Source organism: Drosophila virilis, chromosome 4 (genome assembly GCF_030788295.1).
Source record: "Drosophila virilis strain 15010-1051.87 chromosome 4, Dvir_AGI_RSII-ME, whole genome shotgun sequence".
Classification (NCBI taxonomy): domain Eukaryota; kingdom Metazoa; phylum Arthropoda; class Insecta; order Diptera; family Drosophilidae; genus Drosophila; species Drosophila virilis.
Genome location: NC_091546.1, coordinates 24,956,910 through 24,974,616, shown reverse-complemented (window position 1 = coordinate 24,974,616; position 17,707 = coordinate 24,956,910). Strand labels below are relative to the sequence as shown.

General features: G+C 37.6%; 2 protein-coding genes and 1 non-coding gene across 4 annotated transcripts; 1 reads left to right on the top strand and 2 right to left on the bottom strand.

Annotated features, from left to right (window-relative positions):
• The first annotated feature begins 647 nt into the window (after positions 1–647).
• On the top strand, positions 648–10,053 carry GlcAT-S (Glucuronyltransferase S). Of its 2 annotated transcripts, none has more exons than XM_015169844.3 (5): positions 648–1,736; positions 7,823–8,095; positions 8,338–8,600; positions 8,666–9,017; positions 9,090–10,053. In XM_015169844.3, exons 1-5 carry the CDS (start codon positions 1,271–1,273, stop codon positions 9,149–9,151), a joined length of 1,416 nt encoding a protein of 471 aa, XP_015025330.1. In that variant the 5' UTR covers positions 648–1,270; the 3' UTR covers positions 9,152–10,053. The 2 variants fall into 2 exon arrangements, with proteins under 2 accessions (XP_015025330.1, XP_002057776.1); XM_002057740.4 differs by having other exon boundaries at positions 649–1,637.
• Positions 10,054–11,572: 1,519 nt separating this feature from the next.
• Positions 11,573–12,509, bottom strand: LOC26531565 (uncharacterized). The gene is made up of 2 exons (XR_011416564.1): positions 12,425–12,509; positions 11,573–12,358 (listed from the first exon to the last, which is right to left on the bottom strand). It is a non-coding gene; the product is annotated as an uncharacterized protein (transcript).
• A 1,777-nt stretch (positions 12,510–14,286) lies between these two features.
• On the bottom strand, positions 14,287–17,423 carry LOC138911209 (sporozoite surface protein 2-like). The gene is made up of 4 exons (XM_070208985.1): positions 17,365–17,423; positions 16,680–17,302; positions 14,579–15,166; positions 14,287–14,337 (listed from the first exon to the last, which is right to left on the bottom strand). The coding sequence occupies exons 1-4, from the start codon at positions 17,390–17,392 to the stop codon at positions 14,287–14,289; spliced, it is 1,290 nt and encodes a 429-aa protein (XP_070065086.1). The 5' UTR covers positions 17,393–17,423.
• Between the last annotated feature and the right edge of the window lie 284 nt (positions 17,424–17,707).

Below are 17,707 nucleotides of genomic sequence, written 5' to 3'. Positions count from 1 at the left end.
GAAAACCCTGAGCATTTGTTGTTATCCAAGATATCCGTAGCCAAGCACTGAAATGTATATTTCCCATTAAACAATTGTTTCAATAGAAATAGCTCAAAAATTAATCCTTTTCATAGTTTTTTTTTCTCTATATTTCTCAATGAACTTAGGATTTATATGCGTTTGAATTTGGCTACGACTTCTTAGAAAACATAATAAACGCCAGGGATTTTCCGGTCCCGCCTATTTTTATTTTGTGCCAGCAATTCGAAAACAAACTTACATTTTTCGCAAGTTGAAATCGGCAGTCAGCACTTTCGGCATTTGAATAACTTATAACTAATTATAACCATACTCACAGTCACAAAGGGTTCTTATCAAACTAGATGTATTTGATTTTGATTGTGGATCATTTTTTCATAATTTCTCTCTCTCAAGCGAACATAATTTTTTTCTTTTTAAAAAAGCCGCCATTTCATTTAAATAAAATTCGAAACTGTCATCGCAAGCGAAGACATCAACCACAAAATGATGCGTTGCAAAGCAACTCTGTGAAACGCTATGAGCGAGTGAGTGAGTGAGAGAGAGAGAGAAAGAGAGAGAGCGCGCGTATAGGTTCAATCGACAGTGCGCTCTCAGACAAAAGTGGGCTGTCTGGCACAGCCGTCAGTGCTGCTGTCAAACTCATCGAGACAACAACAAAAGCGAATGGAATAACAGCCGAAATAAATAATCGCATATTAAGCAACACTTTTTTCATTTGTGTTTTGCTTAACAGCTAAAAAGCAGGCGGCGTTCTCTTATTCGAGCGTGTTGTGTGTGCGAGTGCAAGTGTGCGTTTGTATGTTGTTTATAAACTTTTGTGAGGCGACAACTGCCATATAATAATAATAATAATATTAATAATAATAAGCGTAATAGTAATGGCCAAGGCGGAATAATAATAATAACAATAATAAGAGTATTTTGTATTGCTGAAAATTAAAAAGTAAACGCGAGGCTATGACCAAATTGTGCCGTTGTAGATATATATAACATATATATACATATATATAGCATGCAGAGATAGGAGAGGAGAGAGTAGAGGAGAGATTCAATAAATCGCGCAACACAGCAATTTTCGGGCTAAAGTCAAGTCCGCACACAAATGGCAAACACAGCCCGGCGCTGTCGTCATCTCTGCCGCCGTCTGCGTCTCAATCATCAGCTGCCGCAGTTGCAGTTGCAGTTGCCACTGCCACCACCCCTTAGAAGCTGCGACAGCTGTGCCCCGCTGTAGGCCAGTCGCACAATGCCAAGTGCCTATTACCAACCACTCGAGCCGCAAGCATCCGACGACAACGACGAGCGCTGGGCAATTGAAGACGACGACGAGCAGTCGAGCGGCCGGACCGAGCGGAGCAGCCAGTACCAGCACCTCCATACACGCTGCTATCCACAGCAGCTGCTGGCCACAGGCGACCAGCTGCCGTCCATGGGCATGGCGCCACGACTGAGAGGTGCAGGGACATGCAGGCGGAGCTACTGCATCATGCTGCTGCTGATTGTGGTCGGAGTTTGCTTCGTCGGCTACTTCTTTGTCAGTCCCCAATCGGCGGGCCGGGGCGATGACGGAGCGGAGGATGCCAATGGTATCTATGAGCCGCATAACGGCAAAGGTAAGCGGCGGCACCTAAAACTAATCTTAGGGATGCAGATGATTCCACACGACCATCCATTCAAAGCAACCATAAGCAAGCGCAATCATGGACGCATACGTAAGCCTATACTCCATTCTCCACAGTCCCCATAATTCATTCATCCAAACGCTCAACAATCCATATTTCAATTCCAAGTCTTATTTGTACATTTTTTATTTTCTGTATTATTTTCCTGATACAAGTGAATGACCAGTTAATCAGACCTTAACTGTCTGAGCCGGCGGTCTGTCCTTATCACTTTACATACCATACATACACACATGTACACATACATATACATATCATTCGTAGCTCCCCTCTTGCCCGCCAGCCTGGCAATGCATTGTTGCAACACAGTCGTAAGCTATTTAAAGGTGAATCTTAGCCAAGACTTTCACTTTTCGAGCGCGCTACACAATACTCGTTTTTTGGGACTTTTGATTTTCTAGTGCAGTTCGTCCTTATAAATCCATCTCAAAACTGAAAAAATGATTATTTGCACATCATTTTTATGCCCGTTAAAAAACTCAGTTAAAAATGGGTTAACTTTCGTGGTGAGGTGTTTAATAAGTCACTATAGCTTATCCCCAGCCCCCGCTATACCAGATATTTTCTTTACGCTGACTGTTGAATACGCTTGCAGATTTGTTTTTCACATGTTGCTTTGAAATCTATACCCAATATATTGAGTCAACGATTACTTTAGGTAAATAGTTCTGAATATTGTGACTACATGACATTTAATTTAAAAACTTAAACGAAGACCATATTAAGTCTTATGAAAGATGTAAGTTGTAATGTCAGTCAATTTCAAAAGTTGTATTTATTTATGGCTCCTATGACAGCCATAAAATTGTATTATTTATTTTTTTGTCACTTCGCTTCCGAAAGAATGTCTCCCTCGAGGCGTTACACATTTCCTTACATAGTCACAATGCCCACCCTTTGAAAGGGTAAACAAGTAAACTAACCAACTGACTAACGAGCAAACACTCGACCACCAAAAGCCTCTCACTACTGCTCGCACTCGCGCTCTCTCGCACCCTCTCTTTCTGTCTATATAACTATCACTGTCGTTCACTCTCACTCTCACATTTCTCCGGACAGCCGTTGGCTTGGCTCCAAAGTGTTACGGCAATCACTCCGTCTAAGCTGACGGGTGGGTCTGCTTGGGTTTGCCTTAGTTGGTTTATTAACTGATGTTGTTGTTGTTGTTGTTGTTGTTACTATTTATTATTTAGCCGTAATTGGCCTAATTTGCCAAGCATTGTCTCTTTCAGCAATATATTTTATCGATACCCGTCACCCGTTCCGCAAATATCTTCGTGCGTTTTAATAGCCATCGCATTTTCGGTCACGGTGCCATGCCAAGGCCACATTTTCCGGCTCTGGTTTTAATTTCTTATACGTAATTTATTAGATAATTTCGCCTGGTTCACATTTCGATCGATATTCTCCATTGTTCCGGCGGTGCATCAACACGCGATTCGCATCGGACCCGGACACCGATTCGCATCCGGAAGGCGTCTTTGATGTGTGTTTAGAATTTCAAATGAGCTATTAAAACTATTATGGCTTCGGCTTCCCGCATTCAATATATCATTAAACGCAATATTTTCTTGAAAGTTTCAAATTTGTGGGCATGTTCCATTCAAGCGTACTGTCATCCTCTTGATCATTGCGCAATTTTAAAAGCTTGTTTGACCGAGAAACCAATTTAGCGTAAATATTTATTAGCCGCAAAGCCAGCGAGGGTGACATCATTTATAAGATTGGTATGGCATTTCTGGAGAGCTAAAATTTAAATTTCTTATGAAATGATCCGACAAATCTAGCTATAAATAAATACTCCTTTTCATAGAATAATTCTGTTGCAAGCAAACAAAGTAATTCAATAACTACAATAACCATAAGATTCGAGTTTACAAAACGGTTTACGATTCATTTCCTAACTGAAAATCAATATAGCTTCAGCAAATAATTAGCTTGAAAATATAAAAAGCAAACAGTAAATAGGATAGTTGCATATTTAATTCCAGGCCCAGAAATTGCTCAATCAATCAAAATTGTAAACTGTCAAGTCTCGCAGATCTCAAACGACTTGGACATATTTCACAATCGCCTAATTGCCGTTTTTCCACACTCGGCTCGGCTGTATAGTTTAAATATATATGGTAATTTTTTAAACGAACAGTTAATTGCCTTTTTAAAGCTATCGCCTCCGATTCACGACCCGATTCCGTACACCTTGCCAATTGGTGCCGCCTTTTCGTTGCGTTTGCGTTGATTTTCGACTCTCGATTGCTTTTAGTGTATATATTGGAATTGGCAATTCTCAGCTTTAGGCCCATTTTCAATTTGTCTAGTTTATTGGCCCCCTGAAATAGTTGGTCGATTTCCAAAATTCGAATTCCGCGTGCCGCCTGCTTTTGCTTTTGCCATTGCTTTTGTTTTTACAGGCTGGCACAGTTGATGCACTTTGGACATGTCACGGACTAAAATTTTCTACATAAATATTTACGATTTTTAAATTATACCCATGCATTTATCCGGTCGTTCCGTTGGGGCTGACCCAAAGTTGCCATTCAAATTGCACGCGATTAGGCAAATTGTTGGCAACAGAACAGCACGTGCATAGAGAACAAATTTTAATATATATATACAATAGAGTAGTTGATGTATGGACTCTCCGACTAATTTAATAAGTAATCTAGAACAACTGACTCTAATACTTTACATATGTCAATCGATTACAATGGGTTAAATGTATTGTGGTCGAATATAATATGGGATAACATATCATTCACAAAAATGTTGTTTGGAAACATTTTCTTATATTCAAATAAATTATAATAAATACAATATCGTATTATAAAAAAATAAAAAAGTAAACATTTCCACGGATATCAATTATTTATTATGCATTTTTTGCATAAGTTTCTATTGCAATTCCACAGTGGGAAATTTTTCTCAATACTTTATACTTAAATCTCTTATAAGCCATTATTCAGACTTGGCTCGTTATTGCCCAATTCGAAAAGGCTTGTACAGTTAACAATTTATAAATTTAACTGATATCCAAAAATTGTTATACGAATGATTAAAAATTGTAGTTTTGTAGTTCATTGTGGACAAGTTTCAAAATCTCTCGACTGCTGATTACAGTTTGAGGGCCCGGCAAAGCCGTTTATTAACTTATAATTACTTATATGTTATCGCAGAACTCACATGATTCATTCAAAAACGCTGATCATTGAATACGACCCATGAATCACGTTCAGGCGTGGGTAGAATCGCATTTCGATTCTCAAGAGGCTATTAACGGAACGTATTGAATTGATAAAAACAAAACCATTTTAATAAAGGTAAATGCTTTGGGAAAAAACACCCATAGCTCAAATCATTTTAATTGCAAAATGTCTCGCCCTGCAGACGTGAGCCATAATAAATAGTGAAAATACTATACATGGGTTTTTTTTTATTACTATCGCGACCCTGATAAAATGTGTGCCTTATCAGGTGTTTATGGCAGGCATACAAAACCGCTTGTGAATGAGAACCAGGTGCCTAATAAATTAGACATATATATATATATGTATCTGATGGGGCGCACGTTGTGATTTTATGACATTTCTGATATATGCAAATACTCGATTGTCGGTATCTAATAAATTTACGCAAGTATAAGGGTAAACACTTTACCTATGATGTTTGCCACCCTTACAATGGGCCCGGCAGCCCCTTGAGGCGGCATTGTTTCCTCTGTTGGGCATGGCTGAGCCGTCTCATGGGCCAAGTCAATATTTAATTAGTGATTAAATTGAGCCCTGTTGCAACAGGACGATGTGGTTGCCCCCTTGTAATTTATGTGCTCAATATTGATAGATGGCCAGCAACCACAACAATTATACCTATTACCGTTAATGCGCACACGTGAAAGTTATCGACGTTCACATATCTTGTTTTGGGCTGTTATAATGGGCCGCTTGTCTTTAGGCTCGCGTGTTTTGGGCTAAACAGATCTATCAAGGGAATTTTTTTAATGCCTTTTTTTTATCGTTATGGAAGATTGAAATACACATTAACGCACATTTGCATAAAATATAGGAAAGGCAGATGAATTAACAATTACATGTGTATATATACTTATCATACTGTCTATGCGACAGTCCATTAAGTAATTGAATTTCATTTTGATATTTTTAAGCGATTTTATTTGCGGGCACAACAAGGTCAATGCATAGAGAAAATCTTGAGCGAAATTAGGTTCATTCGATTACGACTACGATTAGCCAGGTAAAATGTTTATGGCCCTTCAACTATGAAACAAGTTATTTTAAGTACAGGAATCATTCGCAATTAAACCGCTTTACGGTTCAAATGTGTTTCGAATTTGTCAAAAATCTATGCCTATTTAACTATGCCACTCAATGAAATCTAAAAAATTAATGTTAATTCTTATTTTAACAATCGACTGATTTAAGGAGATTTTCTACGCAATGACCTTTAAAAAAGTTACTGCAAAATGCAATTGAAGCAACAAAATTGTAGACTCTAGGTGTTTAATGACTCATATTAGTTCTAGAAATTTCTAATTCCCCAAGCAATTTTCGAATTTCATAGATTACTAAATATTTGTTAAATAAGTTTCTATATATCCTCAATGTACGAAGCTGTCGATACTGCAATCTTTTTGCAACCTTATCAACGGACCTAATAATATTGTTCACCAATGAATTTACACACATATCACTGAATACGTACTATTATCAAATTAAGTTTTTAGTCCCAGTCATCAATGCGTCTATTTATCAAATTCTTCAATAATAAATCGCAGAACAAAATATAAACACGAGTTCTCTATACGGGATGATACTCTTAACTATTCCCATAATAAGATAAGATACGCACGAAGTGGCAGAGCATCGATATTTATCAATTTTGAGTTGATGAAAAGGTACTAAAAAACATAATGACAGTTGTTTTGCGTATCATTCACATATTTTATAGTTCCTTGAGATCATTTCGTAGTTCAGATCCAGATCAAGAATATATGCTGATCAGATATATACTGAAAAAGCCCTAAGCATAATTTCTTGCATATATAAAATAGACCAATTGTTTGGTCAAGTAACAGCAGAGATAACACCGACGGCTGCGGACATCATCCAACAGCAGAAAATAACAATCATAATTACAGCCTAAGAGCAAATAGTTTTTTTGCGCGCTCTTTGTAAGCTGCTGTCCACTCTCCTTCTGAATTGCTTTGCTTGCATTGCTGCCCTTCGCTCTAACCGGCGAGCGTCTTATTGGAGTTTCGTTTCGATTCGCTTTACATATTGTCATAACCAGTCAGTCTTTCGTTTTGATCGCAACCTAGGCACAACTAATTCGAGTTGGCTGCCAAGCAACAATTTAAAACTTATAAATTCTAATAAGTGCCCTGCGCGGCAAATAAATCCATTTGAAAACTAATCTAAGTGTTTGAATTTCGCTGCACAAGCAGTTAGAATTAATTGGTTGCAAAAAGGCTTGCAACTACACACCAATGTTTTCCTAATTTTACTTTTTAAATAATTTCAATGGGTACAGGGTGTTCACAAGTTATTTATATAGCTGGCATAATGACGTACAGTCAATACGTAAATCTCTACGTTTTTCGCATCACAGTTGAGAGAGATTCTGTTTAATTACATCCTATTTGAAGCAAATCATATTCTAGATTAGCTCTTACAACAAACGTATTCGCTTAGTTGTAATTTCAAGATGTAGAGACATAACTACAAAAGTTGACAGATCACACGAGCGATGTTTTTTTATGTATATATAACAACGTCTGGGCTGACCCGACTGTACGGGGCAGGTAATTAGATAAATTATAAATAGTCGGGCGGAATTGTTATCATAGCGAACTTGAAGTGTTATTTGTAGCCACATGAAAAGCACACAATATTTGAGTGTTAAAAGAGATTCACACAGTTGCGAATCATTGCGAGCTGTTTTTTCTTGGCCAGTGGCTTCGGCAGAGGGGACCAAAAATAACACATTCGTGCTCATTTTTGCATTGCCCAACTTTAGGCGGATCACTAAATAATTTCCTCACCCTTTCTCTCTCTGTCTCTCTCTCTCTCTCTCTCTCTCTCTCTCTCTCTACTTTTTTGCAGATAGTACAACTGGGCACGCTCTGAATGAACCGCTGCACATATGCAGCGAAAGCCCTGAGGATCGTCGCGTCTATATACAAGATAAGCCCCGTAGTGCCTACGCACAGCTGCCTGTGATTTATTTCGTAACGCCCACATATCCCAGACGCGAACAAATACCGGAACTGAAGCGTCTGGCATACACGCTGCTCCATGTGCCTCGACTCTACTGGCTGGTGGCCAATGATCAAGAGAGATGTGATACGTTTCTGGACACGCTGTTAAGTGGTTTTGGTAGGTTTATTTACATCAAATATCAATTACTACCAGGAATCAGATGTGCCAAGTGAAGTTAGATGTGGAAATATTACAAATAGAGTTTTATCACTCAAGAGAGTAAAGCATAGTTGCTATAAATAAAATCTTAGCAAGCCCGCCTTTAGGTTAATAGTTTTTAGTTAATACGATCATGTGGCATAAATGAGAGTCGGGCTCAGTTATAAGCTCTGTTTCTAATGTAAACATATATATCTCAGGTATTCCCTATGCACATATGGCCAGTCCGATGCCCAGTGAGTTTCGTAAATCGAAGCCGGCGCCGCGGGGCGTGGCCAATCGACGTGCAGCACTGCAATGGCTGCATCAACAAAACATAACTAATGGTGTACTGTATTTTGGTGACGACGACAATACTTATGATCTGAGACTTTTCTCGGAAATAAGGCAGACGCAGCGAGTCTCCATGTTTCCTGTTGGACTGATAGCAGAATATGCGGTCAGTGTGCCGGTAGTGCGTGATGTGAGTATATAAAGAAAAATATATTTACTATGAACTGATCCCTATTTTTTTTTTTTTTTTCTCAGGGTAAAGTAGTTGCCTTTCTGGACTCTTGGGTGGCGGGTCGGCGCTGGCCTGTTGACATGGCTGGATTTGCTGTGAGCTTGGCCTACATGTCGCAGTATCCCAATGTAAATATGCCCTACAAGCCGGGCTACGAGGAGGATTTGTTTCTGCGCAGCATTGGATTGCGTATTGATCAAATTGAGCCCAAAGGCGCGAATTGCACCGAAATTCTTGTCTGGCATACACAGACCAAAAACAAAAAGTCTGCCGTGGTGCGTTTGAACAGCGAATTCTTAGATGGCCGCTCAAACCTGGGCGCACTCTTTCAATCGCTTAAACTGATGGGTGTGGCAAGCGCTTCGGATACTGAAGGTACATTTAGAGTGTTTTGCATATCTAAGATGTTATTTCTTCACGTTTCACTCTCTGCTCTTGTCCCAACAGGTCCCGTTGCGATGATCAGCAAGAACGGCAAGAGTAAATCACACTCATTCATACTGAGCTGAGTCTCAGTTCGAATGAAGGCTAACTATTCAACCGTCGTACTATAGAAGTCTAAGAATACTCCTGACAAAACACGATATGTTGGATTTCCTTAAATGGAAACTCTAGAGTTTCTGATCATCTCAAAAGGCACAAGTTATGAAAACTTGTTTTAAATCTTTTTTGCATATTAAATTGTGATTAATTACAATATGCCTATCCGCAGTTCTCATATTTATATTAATGTTAAATGCGAATTGTAGTAACATTGTTAATTAGTTTTAATTATTCGTATATGTTTGTGTTGTGATAAGCTCGCTTATGTTTATCAAAATTCCTTATAGACTACGTCATTTAACCATATAAGAAGGAAAGACAATTTTTTATGCCCAATTTAGTTCGATTTTTGATCATGTGGCATCTAGGTTGTATATGTAGCTTTAAAAGCTTTAATTACAAATAGGTATTTGCAATGCGAATTTCATTTTCTCTGTAGCAAATATTCATTTACAGACTTTTTTTTATATAATATTTCAAAGAAGCTTATAATCGAAAATTGTTTTTGATGGGTACAAAAAAAAATGTCACTGTAATTATTAAGTATTTAAGGCCTTTGCTGCTCATTATTGAAAACTTGTTTGAAAAGCTACTATCATATCATAGATTTGGTTTTCAGTCTAAGGGAAATTAAGTTCCATTTTCTTATTGGTTAATAAATAATAAAAGTAATTTATCAGTGTCCACAACAACGAATACTAGTATAAACAGAAATATATATATATGGGTATATGTATATTGCAAAATTACGCACATATCGTAAATCCGCCATCAGTTATCCTGTTCATACGTTTAAGCATAGGATTATCTAATAACAATATCAGCTTTACTTTAATTAATTAATTAATAAACATCGCATAAGCATTAATATTTGGCACACCATAGAATTTGGACTAAAATCAGGGAACATTGCTAAACAAGCGTTTCAATAATGAGCCAAGTAAATGATAAAAATGACACTACTTATAAATATGTTAAAATAAATACAATTACAACAAACAAACAAACATATATATATATGTATATATAAAACTAGTTTCCTGAACATATTTCAGTTGTCTTTGTAACCTAGTCAGTTAGGCAACTGAATACGAGGAATGGAACTCGTTACTTGTGGATGTAGTACTACTTAAGCCGAAGGCCATAGTTGCTAGAGATATTTATAAAAGTTTGATGATTTGTAACTAAATTCTAAACTTGTAACAATACCAAAAGCCATATTAAATTTAGAGTTTAGAGATTTTAAACTAAAAATATAATTTAAATCTTAACGTTTTTATAATTCAGTGAAATATCCACATAGATTGCTTATGGTCATAAATCAAGAAATTAGAAATTTATTTCATTGTTGATACAAAAAAAATATGCCACTGGATAAAAAATTCCTAGCCCCGAGCCAGAAAGCATCAAGTAACAACTCCTGCATACTAATTAAAAATTAAAAGACCAACCACAACCATCTATTGACCTTTTGTCTGAGAATTGTCAACAGAGTTGCGGGCAGTGTCATAAAATAGCAAACACTATTTTTCAATTAACTCGACGCTCTCACATTTTCATCAGTTACATTTCCGTTGAGCTCAACCAAGTTCAGGACAGTTCAGTTCAGTTCATTTAAGTTCAAATGAGTCGAGTTTCAGTTCATTTCAAATACCTGGAAGCAGTCTTTCTGCTGCCAAAGTCGCAATGTGTGAAAAACGTAGCAGCCGTCTCCTCACATATATGTGTATGCGTACAAATGGAGTATATACATATGTACACATATTTGCAAAATCTACTTGGGAAAAAGGATTTGTAGATACGTATATAACAGCACTCAATTGCAAGTTGGTCGAGGCCGGAAGGTGGTGCAACACTGAATGGCACGAACGTGTTGCATATGCATCTTCTTCAATGTGAAGTTATGAGGCAAAGTTTCTTTAGCACGCCAAAAACAACAACAAGCGAGTGTGCCAGGGCCCCAACCCCACTGGAGGTGTCTCAATGCTGTTACGTGTGAATGATTTTCCCAGCGAATCTTTGTGTTTGTGTAAGACTGTGTGTGTGCTTTTGGGAGGGGTAGTTTGAACTGTTCACACACAGCTCAGCCCTCTCCAATGCAATTTGGAGCAAATAAATAGTCAGAGCCCCGTTCGCAGCATCTTTTATTCGCTTCAGTTAAAGTTCGCTTGGTAGAAAATTGTTTTTAAAGTGTTCGGACTGGGAATTCGAAAGGAACTTTTTGCTTTTTGTTTTTATTTTATTTTTGTGCGTTCATCCAATAGCTGTACCTGAATGGCGCACATAAATTTAAGTTGTTTATTTTTAAACTTTTGCGAAACATTGAAAATATATTTAATTCAAACTAAAACTGTAGTTCGGACTAGTCAAAATCAGAGACTAAATCATAACAGATATACCACGAAGTGTTATATTTTTTCATGAAGATATCGCTACAGAAACATAGGTTTGAATGGCTTATAGCATTCAAAATTAAAATAAAATAATAAGAATTATTCTCGTTGAAATGTTAAGCATTTTTTAAGTCATAAAAGTTTCGGATCCTGACAACGATTTCCATTATAGTAAATTCCAGATCGAGTTTGCCCTTGTTGTGTTGGTTGTATTGGTTGTGTTGGTCGTGTTGGTTGTGTTGGTTGTATTGGTTGTGTTGGTTGTATTGGTTGTGTTGGTTGTGTTGGTTGTGTTAGTTGTGTTAGTTGTGTTGGTTGTGTTAGTTGTGTTGGTTGTATTGGTCGGTGGTCTGCGTGCCCGTCGAATTTGTTGCGTTAGTTGAGTTGGTTGTGTGGGTTGAGTTGGTTGAGTTGGTTGAGTTGGTTGTGTCGGTTGTGTTGGTTCAGTTGGTTGTGTCGGTTGAGTTGGTCGTGTCGGTTGAGTTGGTTGTGTCGGTTGAGTTGGTTGGGTTGCATGTCTGCGTATCCGTCGATTTGGTTGCGTCGGTTGTGTCGGTTGAGTTGGTTGAGTTGGTTGAGTTGGTTGTGTTGGTTGAGTGGGTTTCGTCGGTTGAGTTGGTTGAGTTGGTTGGGTTTGCTGGGCTGGTTGTTCGGGACAATGTGATCCTTTCCTGGTGGTTCCACTCAAACAGTCGGATCGCGTAGTGGTGGAGGGGCATCCACATAAAGGAATCGAAGCGCTGCTGCTGAGATCGGTGCAGCATATAAGGAAGTAACTAACTAGAAATTAAACAGTATATTGGAATGTTGGGTACAATACTAGGTTAATTTATTATATTGCTATACCAATAAAAAATACAGTAGCCAGTTTCATGACAACCATCTTATCTGCTTTACGTCTTGAAGAGTAGACAACAACTATAGTTTTAATTTGCAAGTGCTGCTTTTTATAGGAATCCGCGATCACAATTGTATAAATAAGATTTCAAAATATATGTAAAAAATAATTATTTATGTAAATATTTGCAACGCTCCCATTTTAACCGCGGAAGATAAAAACAAATTGGAATTGTTCAGTACAAAGAAACAACTCGCCTATACTAAGTACCCCAGCCACTAATTGCGCAAAGGGCCCGACTACGAAACCCCCTTTACAGTTCTTAATTGCCTTTACAGACATTCAAGTTTCGTTGTACACAAAGGCACACATGCTGACACTTACATCACCTACAGACACACTTAGTCTCACACTGTGGGAAAAACATTCCTGAATAACTTCGCTGTTTTTAATCCAATCTTTATGAAATTCTCGGCTGGTCTATGATACCCATCCGAATGAGTAAAATGTTGTATTACCCACATTGATACAATTGAATTTCATGATACCCTTTTATTATTTACCCCCATTCGATGGGTTTAAAAAAATATACTATCTTTGCAGCATTAATATCCTCTGAGACAACTAAAATTGCAATTTAAAATGCTAAATAAACAAACCAGTCAATCTGAGAGAAAATTAAAATAATTATTTTCTATGCTTGGCATAAATAAAAGCATAACAAAAGGTTCTAGTCGGGAGCTCCTGTTCAGGGGATACCCTGAACCATCTGCCAACATCAAATGCAGCCCGCGTTACGCGCTCTTTTGTTAAAATAAAGATAAATGAAATTAATTATTAATTAATTAAAACTACAGCCAAACCAATAATTAAATTTTACCGAGAAACCAACGAAATTTAACAGCAGCACAGAAAACAGCGCAATCGCAATTGCAATGCTGCTGATAGAAAGAAAAAAAATGCGCTTGAATGTGTGTGTGTACATGTATACAGAAATTCCTCCAAAATGTTTTATTTAATATCTTCTGCGTTTCTCAAAAGATTTTGATGAGATTTGTGGATCTTATTTTACTATAGAATATTCGTGTATTATATAATTGTGGCTTATATTGGTGGGCAGCATAAACTGGTTTATTTACTTTAAAGATACATGATATATATATACTATTTTAGGTGCAACATGACAAGTTTGGTGATTCACTCTCTTATTATTTACCCAATTAGCAAAAAAAAAAAAATAAATAAAAAAGAATTTCAATATCGATTTTGATCGATTTCTTGGAAACGGGTCAGGTTATCGAATATTGTAAATAAACTCGATCAACAGACAGACAGACATGGCTGGATCGACTCGGCTATTGATGCTGATCAAGAATATATACACTTTATGGGGTCAAAGATGCTTCTTTCTGCCTGTTACATACATTTACTTTTACACAAAAACATTATACCCTTTTACCCATTTTCGATGGGTTCAGGGTTTAAAAATGGCAACGTTTCTATTTGTGACACCAAAGGGGTCTTTTAAATCGAGATCAGGCCAACGGCTGAGGTCATCAGTTGTATTTAATAAACGGGTACTTGAAAGGCTATTTAAAATGGGCAGATTGACAGCCCGAAGATATTAAGAATAAGCACTGTGAAAAACTTGGTTATGGAATAAAACTTACTGATATGAAATGCAGCATTCCTTTTTAATATTTTTTTGAAACAACTTTAATCGTAGTTAGTTAAATTTGGAATAGGATAGTAATAGAATTGCAAAAAAAAACAACTATTATTTAATAAAATGCTAAGATTAATTGACTATTAATGGACTTTTAAAAAAATTCTGAAAATACATTTATTTCAAACTAATCAAAATCAGGCACTATAGCATAACAGATGTACCATGAAGTGTTAAGTCATACCGCTTCGGTGCCTGATAACGATTACCATTATAAAAAATTCCATATTGATTTTGCCCCTGTTATGCTAAAAATTAAAAAAACAAAAAATTCTACCCCAGATCGGCTGACACGAAACATGTGTAACCCAAAACTATATTAAATTAAAATTTTAACCACAGACACATCGTTCCACCATACGCTTAAGATCATTCAGATGAGTTAGGAGCTTTATGCAAAGCAGGTTATTTGGCGGGCAGTCGACACACGGCTTACCACCAGGACCACAAATAGGTCCTTGCGTGGGTTTCGTTTGCTGTGTCGGTTGTGTTGGTTGAGTCGGTTGAGTTGGTTGAGTCGGCTGCGTCGGCTGAGTTGGTTGGGTTGGTTGAGTTGGTTGTGTATGTGGCCGTTGAGTGGGCTGAGTTGGTTGTGTGGGTTGGGTGGGTTGGGTGTGTGGTGGTTGGGTGGGTTGTGTCGGTTGAGTTGGTTGGGTAGGTTGAGTATGTGGTGGTTGAGTCGGTTGAGTCGGTTGAGTTGGTTGAGTTGGTTGGGTAGGTTGAGTATGTGGTGGTTGAGTCGGTTGAGTTGGTTGAGTTGGTTGGGTTGGTTGAGAGTGTGGTGGTTGAGTTGGTTGAGTGGGTTGCGTCGGTTGAGTTGGTTGGGTTGGCTGGGTTGGCTGGGATGGCTGTGAGGAACAATTTGGTCCTTTCGTGGTGGTTCTACTTGTGCAGTCTGATCGAGTAGTGGTGGAGGGACATCCACATAACGGAATCGAGCCGCTGCTGCAGAGATCGGTGCAGCATATAAGAAAGTAACCAGCTGGAACAGTATATTGAAGCAGCATATTGGAATATTGGGTACAATATTTTGTTAATTTATTATATTGTTATACCAATAAAAAATACGGTAGCCAGCTTCATGACAACAATCTTATCTGTTTTACGACTTGAAGAGTAGACAACAACTGTGGTTTTTATTGGCCACTTCTGCTTTTTATAGGAATCCGCGATCACAATTGTATAAATAAGTTTTGAAAATAAATGTATAAAAATAGATATGTCAATATTTGCAATACGCCCAATTTGACCAATGTTATCCAGAGGAAGCTAAAAACAAATTGGAATTCTTCAGTACAAGCAAACAGCTCACAGAGGGCCCGACTACGAAACCCCCTTTACAGTGCTAAATTGCCTTTACAGACATTCAAGTTTCGTTGTACACAAAGGCACACATGCTGACACTAACATCACCCACACACACACTGTCTCACACTGTGGGAAAAACATTCCTTGAAATTCTCGGCTGGTCTATGATACCCACCCAATTAAATATTATGATATCCTTTTATTTACCTCTATTCCATGGGTTTGAAAATATACTATCTTTGCAGCATTAATATCCTCTGAGACTAAAATGAAATTAAATTCAATAAGAAAATATAGTGAATAGGGTCAGTGTAAAAATATCTTTTAAAAAAAATATTGTACAAATAGTCGATGCTATATGAAGCTGCTTAAGCTTGAAAATAAATAAAGGTGCTCCTGACAAACGTCAGGTTCAGCTAATATTTGGTATTGCCCCAGGCACAGTAATTGAATATGCTATATAAAAGAAGCAGTCAATCTGAGAGAAAATTAAAATAATTATTATCTATGCTTAGGCATTAAGTGAAGAAAGCCAAAGTGGTCATTTAAATCGAGATCAGGCCAAAGGCTGAGGTCATCATTTGTATTTAATAAACGGGTACTTAAAAAGTTATTTAATATGGGCCGATTGACATCCTGACGATATTAACAATAAGCACAGTGAAAAACTTGGTTATGAAATAAAACTTACTGATATGAAATGCAGCATTCCTTTTTAATATTTTTGTGAAACAACATTAATCGTAGTTAGTTAAATTTGTAATAGGATAGTAATAGGATTGAAGAAAAACTATTATATAATGAAATGCTAAAAATAATTAACTTGAATGGACTTTTAAAAAATTTTGAAAATACATTTAATTCAATCTAGTCAAAATCAGGCACTAACGCATAACAAATGTACCATGAAGTGTTAAGTCATACCGCTTCGGTCCCTGATGACGATTTCCAATATACAAAATTTTAGATCGATTTTCCCTGTTATTTTTCTTAAAAAAATTGTTCCATTCTAACATTCTGGCACGAAACATGTATATTCTTAAACTACGATGACTTAAGAGCACACACGCCTAAGATCCCTCATGAGTGAGGAGCTTTTGGCAAAGCAGGTCATTTTGCGGGCAGTCGACACACGGTTTACCACAAGGACCACATATAAGTTTATGAGTAGTAAAGAGTAAATCTTCGAATGGGTCTCGTTAGTTTTGTTGGTCTTGTTGGTTGTGTTAGTTGCGTCGGTTGAGTTGGTTGAGTTGGTTGTATCGGTTAAGTTGGTTGAGGTGGCTGAGTTGGTTGAGTTGGTTGTGTTGGTTGAGTTGATTTAATTGGTTGAGTTGGTTGAGTTGGTTGAGTTGGTTGAGTTGGTTAAGTTGGTTGAGTTGGCTGAGTTGGTGAGTTGGTTGAGTTGGTTGTGTCGGTTGAATTGGTTGTGTCGGTTGAGTTGGTTGAGTTGGTTGTGTTGGTTGTGTTGGTTGAGTTGGTTGTGTTGGTTGTGTCGGTTGAGTTGGTTGTGTTGGTTGAGTTGGTTGAGTTGGTTGAGTTGGTTGTGTTGGTTGAGTTGGTTGTGTTGGTTGTGTCGGTTGTGTCGGTTGAGTTGGTTGAGTTGGTTGAGTTGGTTGAGTTGGCTGTGTTGGTTGTGTTGGTTGTGTCGGTTGAGTTGGTTGAGTTGGTTGTGTTTGTCTTGGTCTTGGTTGAGTTGGTTGGGTTTGCTGGGCTGGTTGTTCGGGACAATGTGATCCTTTCCTGGTGGTTCCACTCAAACAGTCGGATCGTGTAGTGGTGGAAGGGCATCCACATAAAGGAATCGAAACGCTACTGCAGAGATCGGTGCAGCATATAAGGAAGTAACTAACTGGAAATGAAACAGTATATTGGAATGTTGGGTACAATACTTTATTTATCATATTGTTATACCAATTAAAAATGCGGTAGCTAGCTTCATGACAACAATCGTAGCTGCTTTACGGCTTGAAGAGTAGACAACAACTATGGTTTTAATTTGCAAGTGTTGCTTTTTATAGAAATCCGCAATCATAATTTTTTAATTAACATTACAAAATATACGTAACAAATAATTATTTATGTAAATATTTGCAACGCTCCCATTTTAAACGATGTTACCCTGTGGAAGATAAAAACAAACTGGAATTGTTCAGTACAAAGAAACAATTTGCCTACACTAAGTAACCAAGCCGCTAATTGCGCAAAGGGCACGACTACGAAACCCCCTTTACAGTTCTTAATTGCCTTTACAGAC